General features: G+C 40.3%; 1 protein-coding gene across 1 annotated transcript in view; it reads left to right on the top strand.

Moving 5' to 3' along the window:
* Positions 1-26,694, top strand: part of cdh4 (cadherin 4, type 1, R-cadherin (retinal)) — a gene marked incomplete at both ends in the record, with an annotated part of 306,806 nt that overhangs the window by 274,066 nt on the left and 6,046 nt on the right. Inside the window, 4 exons of the mRNA XM_083888036.1 lie at positions 9,104-9,289; positions 9,571-9,824; positions 16,299-16,450; positions 24,628-24,864. Of these exons, the coding sequence (XP_083744162.1) occupies positions 9,104-9,289; positions 9,571-9,824; positions 16,299-16,450; positions 24,628-24,864 (829 nt within the window). The remainder of the gene's footprint in view (positions 1-9,103; positions 9,290-9,570; positions 9,825-16,298; positions 16,451-24,627; positions 24,865-26,694) is intronic.

Raw genomic sequence — 26,694 nt, 5'->3', positions numbered from 1 at the left:
GCACATGTTTAGACTCTAAATGGCCAATTTCTCGCCTCAAATTATCTTAAAACTGCGTTCCGTGACACAGAAAAGTGAGAAACGGCCACTGTTTGAACAACAACAGTCTTTCTCTCTCGGACGCCATTGCTCACTGTAGCCAGAAGCACAACAACCTTGCGCAGCGACCCCTACTGATCGGGCGGGAAATTGCAGCGCGTGTCCGTCGGACAGACGGATAACGCATTACGCAGTCGGAGAAGTATAATGTGGCCTTAACCAGGAAATGTATCCTAAGCCTAACCTCAGTCTAAGGGTTAGGGTCTGTGGAACAAGTGGCTTGAAATGGAAGCAACAGCCACAACAAAAGACAGCTGATCTTTGGTTAACGTCATGTTGAATGTATACAAAAGTTGCTTTTCTGTAATCATCACGTTACCTCTAGCGTGGCAGTGAACCAATCGTAAAGCAGACATCCTGGCAGACTACCTAGGCTAGCAGTTTCTAAATAGAGAAAGTTGTGCCATAGATCAATGGATTATTGGCTTTAACTCTTTCCCTCTGTGTCCCACTCCTCTGTTCCTGATTTATGTTAGAACGAGCAGGACACACGAAAAAGCAGCATGATATGTCTACAACGTGGAGAAAAAAAAAAGTGGGAGCCTGATGCCAACAGCTGTACCTTTATTACACGAGTGAAGACATAGCAGCCATCTTAAGTGGACTAATGTCACTCCAATATCACTAAGCGTCTGCTTTTGGGACATTTATTCCACCTAATGCTGCCATTTCCATTTGATGTTATTTTCAGTAGCCCATGAAGGAAAAGAACAGCCCATTTAGTCTTGGTAAGCTCAAGCTTTGCCGTGTAAAGTGGGACATTTTTATTTGCTGAGCCTGTTTTCAGTTAGGAAGCAGTAGATTTCCCCTGCTGTTCTGTGCACCTTGATGCAGATTTATTTTCTTCCAATGATTTAGGCTCTGTACAGCAAGTGTAGCCTCGCTAATTTCCCCTGACTGGACTGTAGCTCAAACCTGACATGTCTACAGAGAAGAGTCGTGCGTGAGTGACCCTGTGTTGTTTACTTTTGTTTGGTGTTGTCAGTGATGCGTTTGCAGTCGACTGACTTGTTTCAGGTTCATAAAATAAGAGCCTGTCACAGTGGAAATGATGATGATTTGAATGTGGAAAAGTGGAAAAAATTCTTTTTTTCTCACTTAAAGGAAATATATATGGTCAAGAACAACCTTTATCATTCTAAATGGTTACTGCACTCTCAATTTACATTGGGAATGTTGGAGCTGCACTTAAGCCCAATTTATACTCCTGCGTAAAGTGCTCTGCGTAGCTACGCAGAGTCCTCTGCGTTGACGCAGAACCTGTCGAAGAGCCTCTGCGTCGTCTCCGGGTGCACGGAATATTTTTTAAGTGTCCGTCACTCCGTCAAGGGACAACGGAGATGGCAAGAGCTGTGATTGGTCCTCAGGACAGGCCGAGCGAAGCTGCTCTGTGCCGGCTCACAGTGAGCGCCGAGCGCTACAGAGGGCGGAGCTGATCCCCGCCGACTTCGTCTCTGCCAAACTATAAATACGTCATATCTTAACACATACAGCACATCTCTAACTCTAAATTACCAATTTCTCGCCTCAAATTATCTTAAAACTGCGTTGCGGGACACAGAAAAGTGAGAAACGGCCGCTGTTTCAACAACAGTCTTTCTCCCTCGGACGCCATTGCTCACTGTAGCCAAAAGCACAACAACCTTGCGCAGCGACCCCTACGGATCGGGCGGGAAATTGCAGCGCCTATCCGTCACCACGACGCAGAAGTATAAATGCTCGAGTGGTCTACGTGGTGACGCAGACGGATAACGCATACGCAGTCGGAGAAGTATAATGTGGCCTTTATACTTGGTGTTACACTGTATACATGCACATAGACATACATACCCTATTTGTTGCACTCTGTTTTATTTTTATAAGCATTGAACCCATTTAGTAATTTTCATGTGTCAGAGGCTTAGATTGAAAGTGAGAGAGCATCTGCAGAAACAGCAGGGGAGAATTATTACCTTGCCTGAGTGAGGCAGTGAAGACCAGGGCCCGTATTTATCAAGCGTCTTAGAATTACTCCTAAGAACCCTGCTAAGAGTAGACTTATGTGTAAAAAAATGATTCGCTGCAAGCTGCACTTAAAAGTTAGTTATCAAGCGTCTTACTCACACTTTCAGCAAAGTGTAGGACTGAATCTTAAGTGTCACTCTCAGAGCTGAATTATAACAGTATTATGTGTAAACTGAATTTTAGGTGACGTCACTTCCGTGTCCATAGAAATGACCAATCACGAAAGGGAATCCCTTGTCTAAGAATAAAGAAATATCTTAGAAATACTGAAATGGACTATGGGATTCTGTGGATGCTCCCAAGCACTCACATGTGCCAGCCTACTCTTGGCATTGATTTGTTAATGACCACTACCTATCAACGGGTTGCATTGTGATGTCAGAAAACCTATCTGCGGTCCAAGGCTGATACTGAACCGTCACAAGACATTGTCAAGGAATAATAACCTGGAAATAATCGCGGACCAGTTTATAAGACGCATCACTACCAGAGGAAACACGATTGTTATAGCCTACTGTGGTACTACTGTTACTGTTATTAAAGGATTGTGTCGGAATGGTTTTGAATTGTGGATTTGGTCCATGATTTGCTTTTGTTTGAGTTACTTTTAACTTTTAACCTACATTTGTGTCATTAAAGCCAGTTGTGATCACTGACAGTATCATTAATATTAGGTTTTGATTAATCAATGAGTGAAGCTGCTGTTGAGTTGGTTAGGCTGTTATTACCTATAAACTTATAGGCGGTTATGGTGGCTATGCTGTTCAATCCAGGCTGTGGTGTTGGGTTGTGGATTTTGTTTTTCATTTTTCTTTTTTCTTCATCGTAGTCTTTTGTGTTAGGGTTGCATAATTGACATTAAAATCCTCGTGTGCATCACCAGTGTGTAGACTGTGTTTGAGAAAGAGATCGTGTCCGTGTGCGTTCATTGCGACCGCTGCTGTTAATTGATCTAATGTGTTTTACTATGAGACGAATGTGCGCGTGTCAAAATAGCAATAATCATGCAAGCACGATGATGAGAACCCACCAGCAAAAACATAAATCGACGCCCCTGCCGTTTGATCAGCAGCTCGTCATCTAACAAAGCCAGGACATCCTTCTCACCTCAGTTCCATCCCCTGCTGGCAACTCCTAACCACTTAAGACACCTCTGAAGGTCTCTTAAATATCTGGGAGAGTAGGAGTTATTCTTAGACTTAAGAACGTTGATGAATAGCTTTTATTCTTAAGTTTGAGATTAGGACTAAATTTCACAAATTCTCAGGACTTAAATGTAAAATGGCGCTCTAAGACGCTTGATAAATACGGCCCCAGATCTCCCCGGTGGTTTTCTTCAGTTGCTCGGGATCCAACCCAATCTTCTGTAAGAAATATCACACTGGTGTTGCAGGGAAACCACCACAGCATAGCTCAATGGGAGGTAAGGCTGCATGCCATCCTTTGGCTAGTGCTTTGTCTGCCATATCCTGGTACTTGGCTTTCTTCAACTGGTGGAAGAAATGCCTCCGGGCAGATGACGGTGTCAGATGTGTATTGGCTTTGACTCTCTGCTGGTCAGTCTATGGGCCAATTCCAATTCCTATCTTAATCCTCAAGCTCAACCCTTAATCTTAACTGGCCCTCAAAGTGTTGAGGGTTATTTTGTCACTTGGGACACCCCTTAAATGCAGTTACGTCTTCAGACTGTAGGGGGCAGAATAACGTGAAAGCTGCGTCCAGTCTGTCAACTCTAAAAAAGAAGAAGAAGAAGAACACATTTACGTCACGATTATTTATTACGATCCGTTTGTCAGTCAAGTTATTATGTTGTCAGTTAGTTATAAGATACTCATACAAATACCACAACCACAGACATATTCAGCTGACAGTTACCACACACCACGACTTATTGAAAAGTAAACGATAGCAAACGATCGCGTGTGCGCACCGGCCGGCAAAAGATTGTAAAATAAAAATAAATGTTACGCAACAATGACGTCAGTAATCCATAATATGGGCCTCAACTAAGATAATACAATGGTTTTCATAATTTTTATATCTCTATTAACAAAGAAAACACTTCATTTGTAGCATACTTGTTTCGCTGCTTTCAACGCCATCTTTGTTATGTGAAAACACGCAATGCATTCTGGGTAGCCCTTGCTCCCAAGGGTGGTCTCGGAAAATCGCAATATTGAGGGCGATACAGCCCTTAAACTTGACCCTCAACTTAATTTTTCTGAGAATCAGTACAGAACTTGGACTAGAGGGAGCGTATTTTTGAGATTGAGGGTTAAGATTGAGGAATTGGAGTTCACCCTTTGTCTTGCCATTCGAAAAAGCAAGGCAGATGGTTGTTTCCTCTTCATTTAAAATATCACTATGGTTATTTTTTAAACCATAGTTAGCCTTATGGAGTTAGCCGCTACCTAGGTAGGGGGTGTGTGTTTACTTTTGTCTTTATTGCATATAAAATAGCTAACCAAAAAGTCGGGGTTTTACTCCTACAGGCTCATTGTTCAGTTATGACCTTAAGCTTTTGACAGATATTGCTTTGTAATGCCCACTAATGGGTCAAGCCTCTATCGTGACTCATGTTCTAAAGAGTCTGTATGAGGACTGAATATCCTTAATCACCAGTAGCTTTTAGTCATTGAGATCCACTTACTGGTCGAAAAAGCACATGACACACGATACATTACTTCCCCTCTGCTTATGCTTAAAATGCACATTCAAAGAGTGTGGAAGCCGCAAAAACTATTACAAAGGGACAGTTTGTCACAGCTAACTGCATCTTTACTGCACACAATTCTGGCTTCACATTAAACTCTGCGATAAGGGGAATCAGTTAAGCATAGTTCACACAAGTTTTGCAAGTCACAACTAATTGCCCTTAATCAGCATAGTCTCATAGAAATGTGTTGAAAGCTGAAGTTGAAAGATTTGTGGCTTAGATTTGTCAGTATGTGAACTTTAAAATTATTAAACTGCGTCTCAGTGACAGAAAAACAGCACCATCTGTGTTTTAATGCATCCCTGATAATCATTGCTTTCATTGTGTTATTCTCTTGACCACCATGATAGGGTTTTGTACATTTAACTCGATTTGTCGCGCAAAGAAATTGTGTTATTTCAGATTCAAAACGCTGCAGAGAATAGTGTTCTCCTGGTATCACCCATTTTTTATAATAATTATTATTATTTAGGGGGTTCACCTTTTAAAAGTACCTGTGTCTTTAACATTGTATTGCTACTGCAGCAGCTTTATGACAATCCCCTTTAAGAAATTATGTTTAAAATAAAAAGTTATGGGGTGGACAGCTGATTTGCCACTAATAAAGCTCTGCTCATTGAATGTATTAATAGGCAGCGCCCATAAACTTAGTATATAAAACACCAAATAGCCACAATCTGTAATCCTGACATCACATATTATTCTGACTTTACAAGTCTGCGTTTTCTCCACCCTTCTTCACAAAATCCTTCAGAATCTGAGAGTCTGTGTCTTAAGTGGCTTATCTGTGGATCCATATTGCATTTTAAAGAGAGTAGCCATTTTGGAAGCCCACTCTACCCATTGTGTGTGTGCCTCTGAGTGTGCATTGCTGTTTGACAGTGTGGCCAAACAAGCTTGGAGGGTTTGTGGTGGTGTTTGTACTAAAGCTCGGGGTGAAAATGAAATGTAGGAGCCCACACACCAGGGACTGGGAGTGCATATTTAATTTGTTCGGTGCTTATCAGCCTGGTCACACTGCAGGGGATAAGGGAGAGAGAGGCGGAGACACAGAGGGATGGAGGGAATGATGGAGGAAGAGAGGAAGAGGGTGGTTTTTGGACACGGCTTCAGTCCCTTGATGATGAAGCCATTAAAGTGAACAGCAGCTGGCAGACACAGACCATAAACAAGTTAACGCTTCAGAAGAGGAAACACAGATTATTGTCTGACAATGAGAGCTTTTAGGGTGTGTGTGTGTGTGTGTGTGTGTGTGTGTGTTCTTGTTCTTGTGGCATACTGAGGACCAGTGAGGGTTTTTAACCAACAAATTTAGGTCATTTTTACAGAGTGAGGACATTTTGGCCGGTCCTCATTTTGTTTTCATTGGAATCACTTCCTTAGATTGCTAAAACATGCTATACTCAATTTGTCAAAAAATTCCCAAAAATTCCAAAATTTGGGACAACATAGTATAGTATGACATTTTTGTCAAATTTTGGACCAAAACAATTTTGTCAAAGATTTTTCAAATTTTGGAAGACATAGTATAGTATAACGTTTTTGTCAAATTTTGGACCAATTTTTTTTTTCAAATTTTTTTTTCAACTTTTGGATGACATAGTATAAGTATGACGTTTTTGGCAAATTTTGGACCAAAAATTTTGGGTCAATTTTTTTTTCAAATTGTTAGACGACATAGTATAGTATAACGTTTTTGTCAAATTTTGGATCAAAAATTTTGGGTCAATTTTTTTTTTCAAATTTTGGACAACATAGTATGGTATGGCATTTTTGTCAAATTTTGGACCAAATTTATTTTTTTCAGAAAATGTTTCAACTTTTTGGATGACATAGTATAAGTATGACGTTTTTGTCAAATTTTGGACCAAAAATTTTGGGTACATTTTTTTTTTCAAATTTTGGACACATACTATAGTATGACGTTTTTGTCAAATGTTGGACCAAAAATTTTGGACCAAATTATTTTTTCACATTTTGGACAACATAGTTTAGTATGATGTTTTTGCCAAATTTTGGACCAAAAAAATAAATAAATAAATAAAAAATCGAAAAAGTTTTCAGCCCTTTTTGCTCTGGGACTCCACCTGCAGACATTTTATGGTACTGCAACCAGTAGTTCTTAATAGATGTCATTCATGAAGTAGATATTTGTAATTGTGTTGATTTATTAAGTGGAAATGCTGGTCCCCAGTATGCAGCAAGTACAAGAATGTGTGTGTGTGTGTGTGTGTGTGTGTGTGTGTGTGTGTGTGTGTGTGTGTGTGTGTGTGTGTGTGTGGCTGTGTGTGTGGCTGTGTGTGTGGCTGTGTGTGTGTGTGCATGCATGTGTTGCCAGATATATTCCTACAGAGAGGGACATGTATCTTTTGCACTGTAAATTCTTCTTCTCTGCAGCTGTCACCAAGTTTCCTCCAGAGTTGGTTGAGAGGGGAGTTGTTTCACGCTGCACTATAATGAACATCATTAACCAAAGATTATTCCTACCGCTGCCTTAATTACAGCACTTATCTAATTGCATATTAAGACTTAGATTTGGTGAATGCACAGAACCTAAATTACATGGGTAAACAGTTAATTGAACAAATCCATTAGTTCAGATAAAGAGTTTCTTATGAGAGGACTCACTGTGGAATAAGGGAGTGCATTAACATAATGTGAGCTATGATTCTCTAATATCGACATTATTATTTCCTCTTTACTTCCCACCCCTTTCTCCTCCATCTGTTTTTTCTACCACTTTTGATTAGTTTTTCATGTAATGAGCATTATTGGCGTCACCCTAAAAGCAGCTTGTTGTCATAATGGAACTAAGGGAAATGTTTACCAATTTACATTTGCATTAATAGATATTTTTAATCAAGTTTATTAACTTTATGCATTTGCTGACTGCTGGAACACCATCAGAATAATCTATCCAAAAGTCACAGTAAAAACTTTCCACTCCATCTTAAGGGGGTCCATGAATTAAAAGTGGCATTCCAAAAGAAAGCTTCTATTACTAATACATGGATATCTTTGAGCTAAATATCAATGCAGTTCAACTCGGCAGGCACCAGTACTTACTTTTACCGGTAACTAATAGTCTAAGGGATTATTACTAAGTAAAATGACCCCAAGTTTGTGCATTAATAAGTTAGTTTTTTGTCTTCTAGAGGTTGTCTTATGATGACGTGCACACTCAGCAGTTTATGGCAAGTTATTGTCTGACTGCTAGTTTTAGTTTCAACAAAGTGGATTCAGTTCCAAACGGAGAGTTCTACACCACTTTTTGATCGTATTTACAAATGATATTGATGTAACTAATTAGTTTATTAAATAACTTGTTCTTTTTAATAGTCAAGTAATATTTTCACTTTTTTATCAGTAACTTGCCCTACACTGACAGACACACCTGTGAAGTACAGGCTAAGCAAGTGATAAGAGCATCGTCAACCTATTTAACTGGTTGCCCAAAATCAACCTCTTAGTGGCCCAGTGGTCCAACCAGACACTTAGAAAAAGCACTCGATAAGCTGACTGTGAATGCGATGTTCATGGGTTGTATATGACAAATATGTATCTTATTTCAAAGAGAAACAAGTTATTTTTGCTGTTGTGCACCTTTTTGAATCCCTGCACTTTGAGTTGCACCTGGGTCAAGTATGAAAAACATACTTTTATTGTTGTACTTTGTGGGGTGTGCGAAGGACAGGTTTGACCAAAATATTTTTATTTCAAAGTAGAAAACATTATTTATTGTACCCCAGATTCAGTTCAGGTACAGTTCTTTTATTATTTTCTATGCAATTTTGAATAATGCACCAGACCAGATTAATTTTTGTTGGTTTAACATTTGTCATCACCTTCTGCTTACTGGCCGAGCTAAATGTCTTGGTTTGAAAATGTGTCCCAACTGAGGTTGTAATTAAATACCCGTCTCAGTGGGAGAGCAAGTCATCTTTCAACTTGAAGTTTGTGGGTCGATTCCTGGCTCAGCTAGTCTACATGCCGATGTGTTTTTGGGCAAGACACTTAACCCCACGTTGCTCGTGTGAGCGTGTAAGTGGGTATGAAAGATGAGTGATAGAAACATTTCTGAATGGGTAAATGGAAACTGTAGTGTGAAGCAGCTTTAAGTGTTCATCAAGACTGGAAAAGCGCTATAGAAATACAAAACCACGTATATGATAAATATATGGAAACACCTTAATAAAAGTCAACGTTCAGGTAAAATCCAGAAAATAAAAGTATGTTTTAAGATTCAATATAAAATCATCTTCTGCCTTCCCTTCCAATCTGCAGTTTTCGGGGGAGGTGCCAGAGAACAAGGTGAATGTGGTTGTGACCAACCTGACGGTGGTGGACAGAGATCAGCCACACAGCCCCAACTGGAACGCCGTCTACCGGATCGTGAGTGGAGACCCGTCTGGACACTTCACCATTCGCACCAACCCTATCACTAACGAGGGCATGCTGACAGTGGTCAAGGTAAACGTGAAGATCTTTGTCTGGCATCTCAGCACGCGTCCTAAAAACTGATAACCAGCTCTTTCAATTTTTCATTGTTACTCGACTCTGCATGTGGCGTCTTTCCACCTGCTCTATGCCAGATGCTGATGACTAAGAACTCAATCTGACATTGTTTTCACTGATTGTTTGTCATTTCTGAAATTGGAGAACAGTTACAGCAAATCATGCAATCAGATACACTCATTTGACTCCCAGCTCTCATGATTTTTTTTTTTTCCCTGTCTCTGTCTCCTCTGTAGCCAGTAGATTTTGAAATGAACCGTGCCTTTATGTTGACGGTGGTGGTGTCCAACCAGGCCCACCTGGCCAGTGGCATTCAGTCCTCGCTCCAGTCAACAGCAGGAGTCACCATCTCGGTCCAGGATGTGAACGAGCCTCCCGTCTTCCCGGTCAACCCCAAGATGATCCGCTTTGAGGAGGGTGTCCCCGCCGGGACCACTCTTACGGTGTTTGCTGCTCAAGACCCCGACCACTTCATTCACCAGATAGTCAGGTACAGTTCTGACGTGGGAAAAAAAAACAAAAGTCAAAAGCCTGTTTAAGTCTACAATTTCTTACGAATATTGCCACTTTATCGTACCTTTAGACTGTAATTTCCAGCTGTCGACTGATGTGGTTTTAGCTCACGGGTACTCAGGAGCTTCCAGTCAACTGCTAACTTGTTTGATAAGTTTCAAGTCCCTAAATTGCATATGTAAATGTACCAAAGGAGGCAGCAGTACATGGTATAAAATTGCTGATTTACTCTATGGACTTTAGTGCAGAAATAAAATAAAATTAGAAAAAAGGTGGCAAACATATTTTTAAGGCATTGTAGTGTTGAGCAGGTGTAGATCTAATTACGTAAGCCTGAAGTTAAGTGGCCGCTGGCAGCCATATTTTCAGTGCAAGCATCCATTGTGGTTCTCAGAGACGGCAGAACTGTGGACAACGTCAATGTCAACAATACCTCATACAGACACACTGTATGTTCAACAATATTGACCTAACCCTTTGCTGAAGCAGAGCATTGTATAATGTCTCTCTGTTGGTTTTGTGTTTAAAAACACCTCTCTGTGCAGTCATTCTCTCAACTAACTATTGTTAATATGAAAAAAACATTATACTGTAGCAGCTTGAAAGTGGTAATTTTAAATGATTTTATACTTTATATTTCCCAGACAGAAATCTGCAGGACTGTACAGTTTCACAATTTAAAGGTCACATAGAGTGGTCCTGTTGCACATATATGTTAGTTATGGAGGTCTACTTACATACATTAACTTGTTTTTATGCTCAAAAACCTCCTAGTTGCTGTAAACGAGCCAATAGAAATCCTCTTTTCTGACAATGTTCCTGAGTCGCGATATTTCAGAGTGAACTCTCACCCCCAGAAGACAGAGTCTTGTGATTGGCCAATACTATTCAGCACATCCAATCTCAGAAGTGCAGCGCCCCCCTCTGGAACGGTGGATGCACTGCTCCTCATTATCAAAACATTGTTTTAACAGTGTTTAAAAATATCTTCTTCACGACTCCCCGCCTCAGTCCCTTTGACGACCTTTGACCCAGAGTCAGACCCAGAGTCAGAAGACACTGTCGCTCGTGAAACACCTCCACAACGTACGTTATTCTTCTTCTGCGGTTCAATGTACGCAACCGGATGTGCCCGGACTAGTGCCCGGAGCAGGAGGATCTGCTGTTCAGGAGAACCGCTGTTTACGTAACTATAACTGGATTTTCAGAGATCTCGCTGAGCCTGAGATTACAATAAAACACAGCGTTCTCAGCAGTGGCTGAACTGTTTGTTTTGAACCTTCAGGGCTTCATAAACAACGTAATGACGCAGATAAACACTAAAAAACAGCATTAATTGGAACTTCCGGTCTAGGTCCACTTTAACATGTCAAGCCTTTTTTTTTCCTTGGGTTAGGGTTCCTTATCCAGCTGCCTTCATATAAAATACAACCTCTTCTATTAATACATGACATGGACACTGAATGAAGGACACTGATTACACTGAGTGACACACTGTGTACTATAACTGTTATTAAAGGTGCATTATGTAATAAATCATAAAATCCTCCTAATATGTCACAGAGACTCAGGAATAATGTTCATATAACAAACTGAACTCACCAACAACAACAACAGTACAGACAAAATATTTGCATTAAAAAAATATTTTGCAGACTGCAAATCATGTTTATGTTTTGAAATCATGTTTTGGCGTCATGTGGCGCCACCTACCGCCGTCTACCAATCATTGCAGTCAGTAGAGTCTCAGCTGCCGAGCAACCACGGGTTGCCAGTTACGTCAGAAAACTAAACCTAAAAGACCTCGGCATTTTGAATTTGAATGTAGTAACCGTTTTTGGCCACATTCTTACATTCTTACCTTTAAGTTTATACATGTAATTTATTTAAATGATCATTCATAGACAAATGAATTGGTAAGTTATACTGCTGTTGACAACTACTAATAGTCCTGACAATATATGTCGTGTATGAACTACAACATTTAATATGTTGTAAACATGTACCAAAGTACAGTAGTAAGATCAGTGTTTGTGCCAGAAAAGGTCCTAAAGAGGTAACAAATACGAACACACATGCATCCCAGGCTCCAGTTAATACCCTGTTGCCAAGCGACTGGTGTGAAGAGGTCACCCTGTAATGAGCCGGACACTTTGCCCACCCTCCTTAGATGCCTGTCTTCTTGTTCCCTTCCGCTTTATCGATTGTTCCATTCATCCCTTCCTAAAAGGGACGACACAGTTTGGGCATCGTGCCGTCCCTGCATCGACCTTGCGCGACAGAAACCTCAACATGCTCACTGAGGTCCAGCGGCATCGTTCCGCTCCACGGCCAGCTCCGGCAAGAGCAATTGATTTTTTCCTAATGTCAGTGAGACGGGCTTTTCCGCTAAGGAACCCGGTGGAAATGTTACTGAACTGCAAGGGCGGTGGTGGTATATGTACTCGTATATACTGTATTGTGTACAGAGGAAAGAGACCTCTGTGAAAAGACATGTCACTCAAACTAAGAGGGCTGAGCTCCTCACTCTCTCTGTGGAGACACCACCCTGCTCCCTCACTCCTCCCGACCCTATCACTTTTTTCTCTGTCAGTCCGTGTGTCCGTTATTGGCAGGAGCTCAGAGCAGCCATCTTCTCCAAAAGCAGTCTGCCACCAGAAGTTCATCCCCTGCTCAGACAGCCTTGTCTTGAACGTGAACCCCCCCCTGCTCAGTGTACACACAAAACTGTACAATAGTAGACACACACAAATCCACACACAAATCCACAAACATTCACGCATGGGTGAGTGAAAAGCCTGCGCCTCAGCAGCAGATGGGAAAGGAGCCAGTTTATATTTTTTATGTGTCCCTCTGAGTTTCAAGTGGCAGCAAAAGCAAATGAAAGAGTCGTTTGTCTAAAAAATGCAGCATCTAAAAATGTGCTTTCATCCTTTTCCAAGACGCTTGGGAGTTTTCATTATTGTTGCACCTGCCGTTACTAAGCAACCAAAAGCTCTTGTCTAATTAATATATAAAGACTTGTTGGCTAAACTAACGTAACAAAGGGGGGGAAAAAGAATCGAGAAGTAGATAAATGGATTTCCCAGCACTGTAAATCCCTTTCGCTGCTGTCTGGGTGTTTCACATCCTTCAAGCTAAAAGTAAACAGCATTTCACAGAGTGATCCTAGAGCTTCCTGTGGACGATTTGGAGGTTCAAAGATTATTTCAGAGTGGAAAAAAAACAGTTGACCTTCTTCTGAGAAAACTTGGCCCACGTATCAAAAAGCCTGAGCTTTTGCCACAAGGCCGTCGCTCAGGCTGTCCATTTGTCTGAAGTAATGAACAGTGAGAGCCAAGTGTTGACGGTTAGATTCCAACAGATCATTTGAAGTTCTTTCAAAGTCAAAATTAAATCGTGTTTTGCAATAAACTAATTGGATATAATGTCTTTTTAGAGGCTTTGGAATCTGATTAAAGCTCACACTTACTCATATTGAACCAAAGTGGTCTCTGTTTCATACTGAATCGCATCCTTGAATATTAACTGTATTTTTATTGTGTATCACAGTTCAGTTTGAATACGGATTTACCAATTTTAAACAATAAACAGACAAATAATTTTTAATTAAATTAATCCTTGTTGGTAGAAGTAATTCACAAGCAAAATAGCTGGATGTATTCTGCATAAACCAATTATTTATCATCTTTTATTCTCTTGACGGGAACATAATTTACAAAATTGACATTATGTTTTATTGAAGAAGACAATAAACTAATGATTGAGACCATTAACCTTCAGGAAAATGGTTAGTAATGTGAAAAAGAAAGTGAGAAGTAGAATGGGACCGTTGTCCCATAGACACAGTTGATTGCAAGCAATAGTGTCGCCCACTGGTGGCTGAATGCTCCTTCCAACCTACTTTTGAGGCTTCTTTTTTCAAACCAGAAAAACAACTGCTCAGTAGTGTGTAGACAGTATGAGCTGAAAATGAACGTCCCATCGTAATATTGCAATATAGATATTCATGATGATATTTCTCAGAAATTCAAATTAAAAGTGCTTGTTTGCTTATGGTATGATAATTCACAACAAAGGGCCAATTCCAATTCCTATCTTAACCCTCAATCTTAACCCTCAAGCTCAAACCTTATCTTAACTGGCCTCAAAACCAAGTGTTGAGGGTTATTTTGTCACTTAGAAATGGGACACCCCTTAAATGCAGATACGTCTTCAGACTGTAGGGGGCAGAATAACGCGAAAGCTGCGTCCAGTCTGTCAACTCCAAAAAAGAAGAAGAAGAAGAACACATTTACGTCAGGATTATTTATTTATTATTTTATTTCAGTCAAGTTATTAGGTTGTCAGTTAGTTATAAGATGATACTCATACAAATATTCAGCTGACAGTTACCACACACCACGACTTATTGAAAAGTAAACCATCGCAAACGATCGTGTGTGCGCACCGGCCGACTATTGACAAAAGATGGTAAAATAAAAATAAATGTTACTCAACAATGACGTCAGTAATCCATAATATGGGCCTAAACTAAGATAATACAATGGTTTTCATCATTTTTATATCTCTATTAACAAAGAAAATACTTAATTTGTATCGCACTCGTTTCGCTGCTTTCAACTCCATCTTTCTTATGTGAAAACACACAATGCATTCTGGGTAGCCCTTGCTCCCAAGGGTGGTGTTGGAAAATCTCAATATTGAGGGCGATACAGCCCTTAAACTTGGCCTCAACTTAATTTTTCTGAGAATCAGGACAGAACTTGGACTAGAGGGAGAACATTTTTGAGATTGAGGGTTAAGCAAGGAATTGGAATTCACCCAAAATCATATTTATGATGCAAAATAAATATATTATTAACCTTTAGAACACAGAGGATTTTGACTGGTTTAAACGTAACATAGACATACAGTAACTTTGACTCAACAACACATAAGAACACACAAACCCAAGATGTCCAGATAAGAAGTTATTAGTGTTGTGTCGGTCATGAGAGATTCGTTCGAATGAACTGACTGGGATCACTTCATGAACTGATTCGTTCCTTTCTTAATTCAGTTGAGCTTGTGAATCACTCGTGAATCTTCGGCAAACAACGCCAGCCAATGTGCGCCGAGCGGAGGGGGAGTGACTAGTAAGAAGAACTGTGTCTGCCGTGCTGCTGTGATTCGTTCGCGCTGTCAGACACTGACTCAGTCACGATTCGCAAACTGACACACAGAGAACTGAACTGTGGCCGTGGACGTGAATCTCGCAAAATAAGAAATGAATGTGCGTCATCTGTGAACGCGTAGTTGAACATGCTCTGGAAAAGCGTGATTTCCTGATTTACAAAAATGGATATGTGCTTAACCACAGCCATGTGTGCGCACCGCTGTGCCAGTTAAGACCTGCCTTTCAAACATGCTAAATATGGACGCAAAAATAAACACCGCAATCAGTTTCAGGTTTGATAAATCACTTTGCGCGTGCTAAAAAAACATATTTACATTTTCTCCTCCCAGCACAACGCCCCACATTGCATATGCATTAAGGCAAGAACGCTAAATGGGTTGCGAGTGCTATTTTGCCCGTCTGAGGGACGCACTCCTCGTTGCGACCCTGTAAGTAGATCAGCGTCAACGCAAATGTGCGTGTGCGTGTGCAATCCAGTTTGCACACGTTTTTGCACGTGCAAAGCTTTAGTAAATCAGGCCCTAAATGTTTTAATTTATTCCCATTTCCTATTCATTACATTTTCCACTGATCATGCTCACATTCTGAAACTGCACAGCCACCCACGATGTCCCTCACTCTACCCACTCTGTCTGTCCAGCCCTGTCTGTCACCCATACCTCATGTCAACACATGCTGACACACTGATCATCGAACTACCTGCTGGGTGAGCCTCCCATAATTACTCGTTTCTGACTAAGACTTTGAGTGCGGCGCGCTCTCCACTCAGTCAGATGTTGAGACTCGTCGTAGTAGTTAATGGGATTTATAGACGGTAATTGCAGCTGTCACCCTGCACTCTGGTGATGTATGCAGCATTGATGGTGATGGGAGTTGCAGTGGTGGCTGTGTGGGTACAAAGAGCTGTGTAGTTGTTAAGAGCGCTGCCTGGCTGCTCCATGCACGGGTTCAGGTTTTCATCGGTTTTCATGCTAATGAGCCGCCGCTATGATAAGCTCAGTAAACATATGTTCCACTCTCCGTGTCACTGTAATATTTCAAAGGTGCTTGGCTGGTATTGCTTATTATGGTAATGAACATTGAAACTGATAATGAGCACTTTGGATCTGCAAATAAATGGTTCAGAGCAGCTGGAGCTGAAGCAACAGTTGGCTGCAAAAGTTAATTTCTGGAATATGTTTGTGTATGTTTGCCTTTTGGATTTAATGAACCCGTCTGTTTTTTTTTTCTTTCTTTCTAAACTGTCTCTTTTTTCCCTGTGTGCATGTACAGGTACTCAAAGCTGTCAGATCCAGCTAACTGGCTGAAGATCAACAGGACCAACGGCCAGATCACCACCATGGCGTTGCTTGATCGAGAGTCCATGTACGTCAGAAACAACGTGTATGAAGCCACGTTCCTGGCATTCGACAATGGTAAGTCTGGTAAGTCTGGACTAGACTGGTTTGCAAACATACTTATTTTTATGAGGACACTTTGACCTTGTGGGGACATTTTAAAGGTTAAGATCTGGTTTTAGGATTATGGTTAGAATTGGGTTTAGGTTAGGGCTGGGGTTAGGTTTGAGAGTTAAACAACGTTACTCCCCCCTCCAACCGCCGTCAGTGGAGTTTGGTATAGAGTAACGCAGGCAGGCACGGGCCGGCGCATGTCACTGAAGGTAACTCACCGGCTGGGTGCGAAAAACAAAACCCTGGCACGGTTTGGTGCCAGAGCTGTAAAGACGGACATAAACAAAAAGAGGAAAATAACAGAGCCCCAGCCCAAAATGAGGTTTGTCACAAATCGTGACCAGGGCTGAAAAGGGGATGAGAGGGAGGGGGAAGAAATAACAAAGAAGACAAAGGAAACAAACAACCCTAGGAACTAAAATCTAATTCTAAACCCCAATCCAAAAATCGAAATCTCAAAAACCACCGGCCAATAAAGCTGTCGTTTAAAAGACTGAGGGTAGGTTTAGGGTTATGTATACATGGGTAAGGTATATAAACCAATGGCCATAAATCCAAGGGGAGGGTTAGCCGTCAGAACCATTATCCAAACTAGGGTAGGATTAGGCATTCCATCTAGACTGAGGGTTAGGGTCAGTGTCTAAGTGACATGGGTAGGGTATATAACCATAACACCAAAAAAGTCCCTGGGTAAGGGTTAGCCGTTACTGGCACAATCCAAACCAGGGTAGGATTAGGCAGTAAAACCAGTATGCGGGTTAGGATTAGCCATTACACTCACAATCCAAATCAGACTGAGGCTAGGGTTAGCCAAACTGCAGGGTTAGGGTTAGCCAAACTGCAGTACACAATTAAAAAAACATGTGTAAACCGCTGAAAAGCAAACCATCAACTGCAAGCACTCGCATTGAAAAAAACATAATTCCAAATGTCAGGAAAAACACCATAAAAGGGTTAGGGTTAGGCACTTATTGTGATGGTGACCCTAACCCTGATTTACAATAAGTTTGTGTGTGTCGTGATGGATTAATTGAGCTAAATGACAGCCAACATTAAAAGACTGAATAAATATTTAATAACACAAAGTTAAATTGAAGAAACAGACACAATTTGGAATCTTTAATATAAGACTGTTAAAACTGAAACGTTAAAAAAAACATACTTTATTAGATCAGTTTTGTATACATACATATATACACACATATATGAAATGATTAGAATTTAAGCCACGGATAGCAAAGCTACGAGCCTATTTGTATATTTATTTGGGGCAATTTGTATATTTAATCAGGCAACACATTTTTTTTGGCACATTTTGTACTTCTTTGGCATGATCATTTTAATCAATTATCACATCATCATATATTTAGATGCTGCAGAGAACATATTTAGCCTCGACAATGGCCTTTTATGATGACTCATTCATCTCAGTGAAGTTTTCCTCAACAGTAAATAAACACACTCTGTCTGTAACCCTGGTTTCTATTGAAATGTAAAGCCAAGTGTAACTGATTTTTTCTTTTGAAACAGTTTTCCATAAACACGCATCTAAACACATAAAACATGATGCCAGGACGATCCATTGTGCTGTAATCGCTGCTTCAACTATCCCCCAAAAATATTTTTTCACTATTTGCTTTTTGCACCAAGGAATATTTTAGTTTTCTCATCAGTACACAAAATACCATTCTTCCAGCGCAATTACTGCATATTTTACATGTACATTTTTTTATACCACATTTAAAGATCCATCCATTCATTGTCTACCACTGCATCCGCCACATGAGGGTCACAGGGCTGCTGGTGCCACTCCCAACTACAATAGGGCAAAAGGTTTGGTCACCAGTCCATGGCATATGGCCCAATATTAAGAGACGAACAACCAGTCACTCACATACTCACACATACGGGTAGAGTGGCCAGGTAACCAGAATCAGCAACCTTCTTGCTGTGAGGCAACAGTGCTAGCCACGTGCACCACTGTGTGGCACATTTCAAGATACTTTTTTTCTTCTTCTGTGTTTCCATTCAGGTGTTTTATGCACATTCTTGAGAATATGCATAAAAACAGGCTGATGGAAACACACTTTGTGTGTCTGTCTTTGGACTCTTAAAAATGCCAAAACACAGTCCTAAAGTGCGGTACAAATGATATAAATGATCCATCTATCCATCCATTATCTACCGCTTTATCCTCCACCAGAGGGTCATGGGGGGGTGCTGTACCTATCTCAGCTGACATAAGGCGATAGGCTGGGTACACCCTGGACAGTTCACCAGTGATATAAATGATATTTATTTTAATTATATAGTATATAGTATAGTATTATAAGTATTACTAAATTACATCAGGGTAAACCACTTTTTAAATATTGTAATACAATATATAATACAACAATACCATGCAGTTTGCTGCTTTCCAGTCCAGAAAAGTAGCTGAACTATTTTGTTCATGAACTGTATCTTATACTGTATGCAGTGATGTTTATTCCCACGTTGTCTCCCGTTAAACGTCAAATCTGTCAATGAAGTCAGTACAAATACAGGTGCTTGATCTCTGTGTCGGCAGGAGGGACTCAGGTGTTTTTACTCCAGTGAGAAATGAGGGATCGTTTGCCCCGAAGCAAACTAAGCTAAGCTCAAAGTGTTGACTGCCTATTGATTCTGGAGCCCAAAGTCAACAAGGGGATATATTCCACTTTGATTGAAATTCTCTTTACTTATTCTCCTCAAGCGGAGCGTAAGAAAGCAACAAAGCGCCCAGCCAATCATAACCGACAAGTGGGTCGATGGGACCTGGGGCCCAGCCAGGCCAGCAGACATTTACATTGTTGATGTAGCGAGTTGCTGTTTGACAGAGGGAAAACAGTTGAAATACAATGCTGATGAGTTACCGTGGTAAACTCTATCCATGCTACACTGCATCAGTAATTTAGTCAAGCGTGTTGACAGTGAGTGTGCGAGGGGGGGGCGCTGTCAAGTGAATATCAAGGCCCCAATAAATCACTGCAGTCTGTTCAGCAGAGCATCACCACAGACTCCTCTCCCTCTGTCTGTATCTCTGTGCTGTAATGTTGTGTTGTCTGTGAGCGCAATGTTATTGTGACACAACAATCTCATTTTACCATCACACCATGTGAGGAAATTACTCTTAAATCCAACTACGAAAGGTTTGTCAGAGAAAACAATTTAATACAATGGACATCTGCAGTTGTTATTTTCTTACATACAAAGATAATGATAATAATACCTACAAGGCCCGACCTATTGTATAGTTCTTGCAGTAGAAATATTTACCTTCGCTAAGTGGTTTTATCGCTGTGGGTTTGTCTTTTTTTTGCAGTAGGAGGGAAAACGATATTCTGCAGTCGGTGCTTTCCGATTTTAGGCTGATTTGAAGAGATTTTCTGGCCAAATGATCCTGTAGTAGCACCAGAGTCTTCCCAATTTTAAATTGTAAGTTTTAAACACGTTTGATATTTATGACTGAACAGCGATTGGGCATGAGCAGAACCCCGCAATTACCAATGACGAGTGAGCAAGTGAAAAACTGATGCTGGGTATTTTTGTTTAGAACCAGAAGTTGTACAAGCCGAGCTGATTCCATTTCCTCAGTCATGACTTCATCCACACTTTGTTGTGTTTCTCAGCACAAACATCAGACAATTCATTGTGTGTTGTTAAAATCAAATCAGATTGGAAAATCTCCTGGGTTTGTTTTAAAGGTACAGCTTATTATTTTGTCATCAGTTTCTTCCAAATGTAAGCTCAATGTGACATACTGCACCTTTAAGTTCACTGAAAAAAGTATAGCCTTGCTCAAACTATTACAAATGATGTCCAGATATAACATCTAAAATATTTGACTTCACAGAATCTAAATTGAGTGACTTCATATGACCTGATTATTTTATGTTGATGTAAACAATAATACTGCACTTGACTCAACCTAACCGGACCGGGTTTTTTCAGAGATCTCTCTCAGCAGTGGCTGAACTGTTTGTTTTGAACCTTCAGGGCTTCATAAACAAGTTAATGACGCAGATACACACTAAAAAACAGCGTTAATTGGAACTTCCGGTCTAGGTCCGCTTTAACATCCAGGATGAACTTGCTTGGGTAGTATAAGGTATGGGCAGATCATGCAAGTGCTCTTGTTAATAATTAGAGTTTCTCCCTTGTGTGCACTTCCTGTCCTTGTCTAGTTATCCCTCTTTGTTGACTATCTGCCTTGCCCTGATGTGTTTCACCTGTGTTCAATCGTCCTTGCCTCTCTGGTGTTTTTGGTCTCAGTCTCTTGAGCTGCATTTGTGTTGCAGTTCTCAGGGATGATATGTTGCCTATATCAGATTGTTTTGGAGGACCATGCTTACATTGTCTTTCAAAAGTGACCCCTAATTGATATCTGCATTTACACAAAACAAACCACATGGTGGTCATCACTGACCTGAAAATGGTTAGTAGCCTGAACTGGAGGTAACATTTCAAAAACCACTGCCCCAAATGATTAAAAGGCCTGAAACCTTGGCGTGAGTCCACTGTTTTTAGCCTTCATCCTCAATTGCACTTCACTGCAGAGCATCATGTGATCGTAGATAGTATTGTACGCGTGTGCAAGCACATGTTGCACTCGCAGGGGAAAATGTGATTTGTCCACTTACATTGAAGACACAAATGCACATACACTATGTGGACAAACTTGCTGGGACACCTGACCATTACACCTGCAGGGGCTGTAATGATGTAATCAAATACATATACACAAATGTATTGTGGAATTGATCCCTCTTTTAACAGCTTCCACTCTTTTGTGTGTTCCTATGGAAATTTGTGCCATGTTTTTGAAACTGTGGCACATGTAGCACCAGTGGTACGTGACCTTCCTCAGGTGGTGCTTGAAAGGAATATCAGAAATACTGTTCTATTGTATGTACCAGGGTATGTGGTCATAGTGTAGCTGAGGGATTGTGTAGATGATGAAACAAACAAAAATAATAATAGTTTCACTGTATTTCTCACTCCATCTTAATCTAATTTCACTATACCAGTGTCTGAAGCATATTTGAGGAAGAGTAGGCCGATGAGAGAGCAAATCTTATAGGGAATAAATCTGCCTCCTGTGAAAAGTCCATCGCTGACTTTGCTCGACCTGTTTACACCACTTCGAGAGCTCAATATTTTCTCAGGTGGTACTTGGTATAAAAACTTTGAAAACCCCTGTTGTCGAGCATTTATGAGGTCAGGCACTGATGTTGATCGAGTAGACCTGGCCTCGCAATCTCTGTTCCAGTTCATCCCAAAGATGCTTGATGGTGTTGAGGTCAGGGCTCTGTGCAGGGGCCAGTCAAGTTCTTATACACCAAACTAATTAAACCATGTCTTTAGTTCTTGCTTTGTGCACTGGCAGACAGTCATGTTGGAATAGAAAAGGGCATTCCTCAAACTGTTGCCACAAAGCATTGTCAAAAATGTCTTGGTCATTAACAGGTGTGACCAAATACTTTCCATATTGTGCATGTATCGGATTCATCTGATTTAAGCTGCATTTGCAAGTGACCCAATTCTGATCTTTTCCTCCCCTGTGGCACAAATCAGATATGACCCAGGACAGTGTAAAAGCACATGGAATTAGATATCATCAGATCAGCTTCAGTCCCAATTAGTATGTGGAAATAAATGCGTCTACAATATAAAGCTTGCCCCACAGTAAAGGATTTTCAAATCGGATTTGATTTAAAAAAAAATATGGGCGACCACAGACTCAACAAACTATATAACTGATTTTCAATGTTTTTATCTCGAGAAAGAACAGACTAGATGATCCAGTCAAGACGCAGGACTACACACCTGCCGTTTAATCAGACAATTTCACGGAGGAGATTCCAGGGATTTGGGATCTCACAGAAATCATTTGACATGACAAGAATATAAGCAGACATGAAGGTGGACTGTCGGCATTATCAGTTAATATCGGTTGTGTGCTTTTGTCAGTTAATGCTTTGTGGATGAAGTCATGGCTGAGAAGACGGAATCAACTTGGCTTGTACAAGTTACGGTTCTAAACTACATACGGTTCTAAAGTACTCAACATCCACTTCACGGTCATATATACGCAATCGATGATCATCAGACTGTGCAAAGGAGGACGAGGGCTCAAACCACTGGACTCATGATGAACTTTCATGCATTTTAAGCCGTTCAAGCAAGGGTTGTAATAAAATGTTCACACCACTTTCACTTCCAGTTCAGCCTGCTAAGCATTTTCAGGTCAGTAGCCACCAGCGACCATGTGGTTTTTGTCCCAGGTGTTGACTAGTGCAAATGCAGATATCAGATCAGATGGATCACTTTTGAAAGACTCAGATATGGATCACTTTTGAAAGACAATGTCAGCAGGTCCTCCAAAAACAATTAGATAAAGGCAACATATCTGAACTGGGCATTAATTAATGCATTGCTAATGCAGGCTTGTTTCCACATGAATGAGGCCTGAATCCCAACACTTTTTTTCCTGTTTACAATGTCATGGGTCATATGATTAGTGTCACATGGGAGAAGTCAGAATTGAGTTAATAATAAAACAATAAAAGCAGTTGGGAGCTAAATAGATTAATCTCTGCTATATGCACCATATTGTATTTATGGTGCATGGTTGCAGTGATTGTTTAATTACATCCACTGATTTTATTCAAGCAATGTCTCCAGTTTTTTTTTTCATAAATGTTACCAAAAATCCAATTAATTAAAACTCTCACTTCACTTACATGCTGTTTCATTAAAATACTCATGGAGCCTTTTCATTATTGTAACGTTATGCATATGTTTATTTCAGTCACTTGAACCACATCCCAGAGAAAACAAACAACTTCAAAAACCGAGCTTATCATTTATGCGTCTTACATACGGTGCCAACACTTTAATGATGTGAAGACGACACACACTGTACTTCTCTGCGATATTACATATTAATGTCTAAATAAACAACAATCAGAGATGAAGAAAACATCCCTCTCTATTATTGATCATAAGAGTTTTAAAGTGCTCAAAAAACCCAGCTAATCTGCTTCATTGGGACTGTTGGCGTGTGGTTTCATCACACTTCACTGACAGTCGCCTGGACCCTGAAATCAAATGCAGCTCTGCAACAGACACATTTTGATCCAAATATTGCTGCATGGAAAAGCATGACATGCCGGTCTAGTTCTGTCATTTTCACACCGCCGAGAGAACAGCAGCGACTGCCTCACACACCAAATAAACCAAACAGTTGTCGAGGACTAACAAGCTGAATGAGAAAATATGTTTTGAGGACATGATGATGAAAAAATAAAATGCATCAACATTCTCTCACTGTGGTTTTTTCCCAGTGCAGAAGTTAAATATTTAACCTCACACTTGAGTTGAGCCTCATTACAAATGTTTTCACTGCTTTAATGTTGTGCTGAGTTGAGACAAGTTCACTTTGCTTTTTGCTTGTTTGGGGGGGGGGGGGGGGCTTGGGGAGGCGCTTATTCCCAGTGCCGCGTTGAACAGCATCAACAGAAGCAGTGGCAAGAAAAAAAGAACATTTGTCCGTCAACTAAAGTGCAGTTCACTAACAGCGTGTGCTGTAATCAAAGCACATTAGAGCTTCTGCCGTCAACGGTGCATAAAACATCACACAATGTGTCCTCTAACCTGATTTGGTTAAAATAAATAAAATAAAATAAAAACCTGAATATGTTGTGTTGGCTGTTAGTGTGGGTGCAGTGAGAGTGCAGATAACTGCAAACTTTATGTGAGCGTTGTCGCCTTCGGTGCAAGTTTTTCTGTAAGATGCCACGACTGAAACATTGATGTGTCCTTTCATTTCTTCTAGCTGTCTTGTTAGGGCTCTCCACCACAAATGTTCACTGTCCTCACACATTCAGGTCCCTCCGTACACAACATATTTTTCTTCCCAGTTGTTTTTGAGCTTGGCCGCCTCGTTTTCTCTGGTTAAATGTCACTGAGATGAAACGAGCGTCTGCTGTAGCCATCGCTCAGCTCATTTTTACCCTCCTGCCTCATACTTGTTCACTCCTTCTGTCAATTGTTAATATTATCTCACCATTTCCTCCTTTTTTGCCTTCCTTCCTTTCCGTTTTTCCTCTCACTACCCACCGTCACAGGTTCCCCTCAAGCTAGTGGGACAGGAACCCTCCAGATCTACCTAATCGATGTTAACGACAACGCTCCGGTGCTGGTTCCCCGGGAGGCCCAAGTGTGCGAGCGTGCTCACCCGCACTCCAGGATCAACATCACAGCGTCGGACGCTGATGCCGATCCCAACGTGGGGCCCTTTGTCTTCGAGCTGCCGACTTTTCCTGCCAGCGTTCGCCGCAACTGGACCATTTCTAGGCTGAGCGGTAATTGAATGATGTTCTGTATCGTTGGATTTATATGATCAGTTTATTAGGTACACTTGTTCGGTATACCGCGTATACTGCATTCTGTATACATCGGAATTCAGAATTGTGATGTCTCCCCGTTTACCATGCGCATTCAGGTTGAGAATTAGGAAAAAGGTCATTTTGAAAATATGCCACTCCTTCTTCCTGGAATTAACTACAGGATTATCTGAAGATAAAATAAGTCTGGTGTACTTTATAGAATATTTCTAAATTAATTGGAGCCAGAAACATTATGTTTTGCCATATTGCACTTTATTGGTTTTATTGAATAATTTATTAATTCTGTGATTTCTATCGTACTCTATACTATGTACTATATACTATTGTACTATATTTCAAGTGGTTTATGTATTTTTTATAATATTATATTTATTATACATTTTTCATTTTATGCTGTATGCTTGAGTGGTTTTATCTGTGCCCTAGCCTATACTGTGTGCTGTCTGTCATTGCCAGGACAGATTTTTACAAGATTTTAGATAGTCTCAATTAGTTTTTATTCCTGGATACATAAAGTTTATTATAATAATAACAGAAGTCGGAAAACGAACATGAATACAAACTTATCTCGGTCTAGCCATTGTTAGCAGTCGATAACTACCCACGACATGCTATAATTTGCTTACACAAACAGCATAACATACCATCCGTCCATCCATTATCTAGCGCTTTATCCTCCACCAGAGGTTCGCGGGGGGAGCTGTGTGTGCTTATCTCCGCTGACATAGGGCTATAGGCGGAGTTCACCCTGGACAGTTCGCCAGTCCGTCGCAGTGCAACGTATAGAGACAAACAACCATTCACTCACACTGTAGCAACATACCTATGGTTAAACATGAAACAGTGCTGTGTACCAGTTGGGAATTCCGACAAAAAAATGTAACACAGCATTAGTCAAGACAAGCTGCAGTAATTCAAAATGAGGATGAAAGTCGAGTTAAGTGACCTTGATTTAAGTGTTTACTGGTGCCAGACAGGTCCAGTTTGTACGCAGTTTTTTTTTCTTTTTTTTGGGAAACTCCAAAAAAAATGAAAGACAAAATTCAATTTTTTGGGAAACTCAAAAAAAAATGTTTTCAAAATTATTTTTTTTTCAGATTTTTTGGGGAAACTCGAGATCTCGAATTTCAAAGTCGAGATCTCGAGTTTCCCCAAAAAATCTGAAAAAGAAAATTGTGAAAACTTTTTTTTTTTGAGTTTCCCAAAAAATCTGAAAAAAAAAATTGTGAAAACTTTTTTTTTTGTTTCCCAAAAAAAATGAAAAAAAATGTTTTTTTGTTTTTTTTTCATATTTTTTTGGGAAACTCGAGATCTCGACTCTTTTTTGAGTTTCCCAAATAAATGAAAAAAAAATCTTTTTTTTTTCTTTTTTTTGGGAAACTCAAAAAAAAAATAAAAATGTTTTCAACATTTTGTTTTCAACATTTTTTTTTTTCAGATTTTTTTGGGAAACTCGACTCTTGAAAACTCGAGATTTCAACTTTTTTTTTTTTTTTTCTCATGTCACTTCGGGGGCTCCGTAAATTTGCAAAGATTGGTCTGAAAGAAAAAAAAATATCCAGTGAGTGTCAGTTCTTGAGAAGAAAATGTCTTGTTGATGACAGAGGTCAGAGGAGAATGTCCAGACTGTTTTGAAATGACAGAAAAATCAACAGTAACTCAAATAACCACTTGTAAAAACCAAGTGATACAGTCTCTGAACACACAGCGCATCAAACCTTGACGCAGACCTTGTGCTGCAGAGAACTATGCCTCCTCTGCCACTTTACTATTTTCATTTTATAA

The sequence above is a fragment of the Microchirus variegatus genome, assembly GCF_963457635.1.
Source record: "Microchirus variegatus genome assembly, chromosome: 4".
In the NCBI taxonomy this organism is placed as follows: Eukaryota; Metazoa; Chordata; class Actinopteri; order Pleuronectiformes; family Soleidae; genus Microchirus; species Microchirus variegatus.
This window is presented reverse-complemented; position numbering and strand designations above follow the sequence as displayed.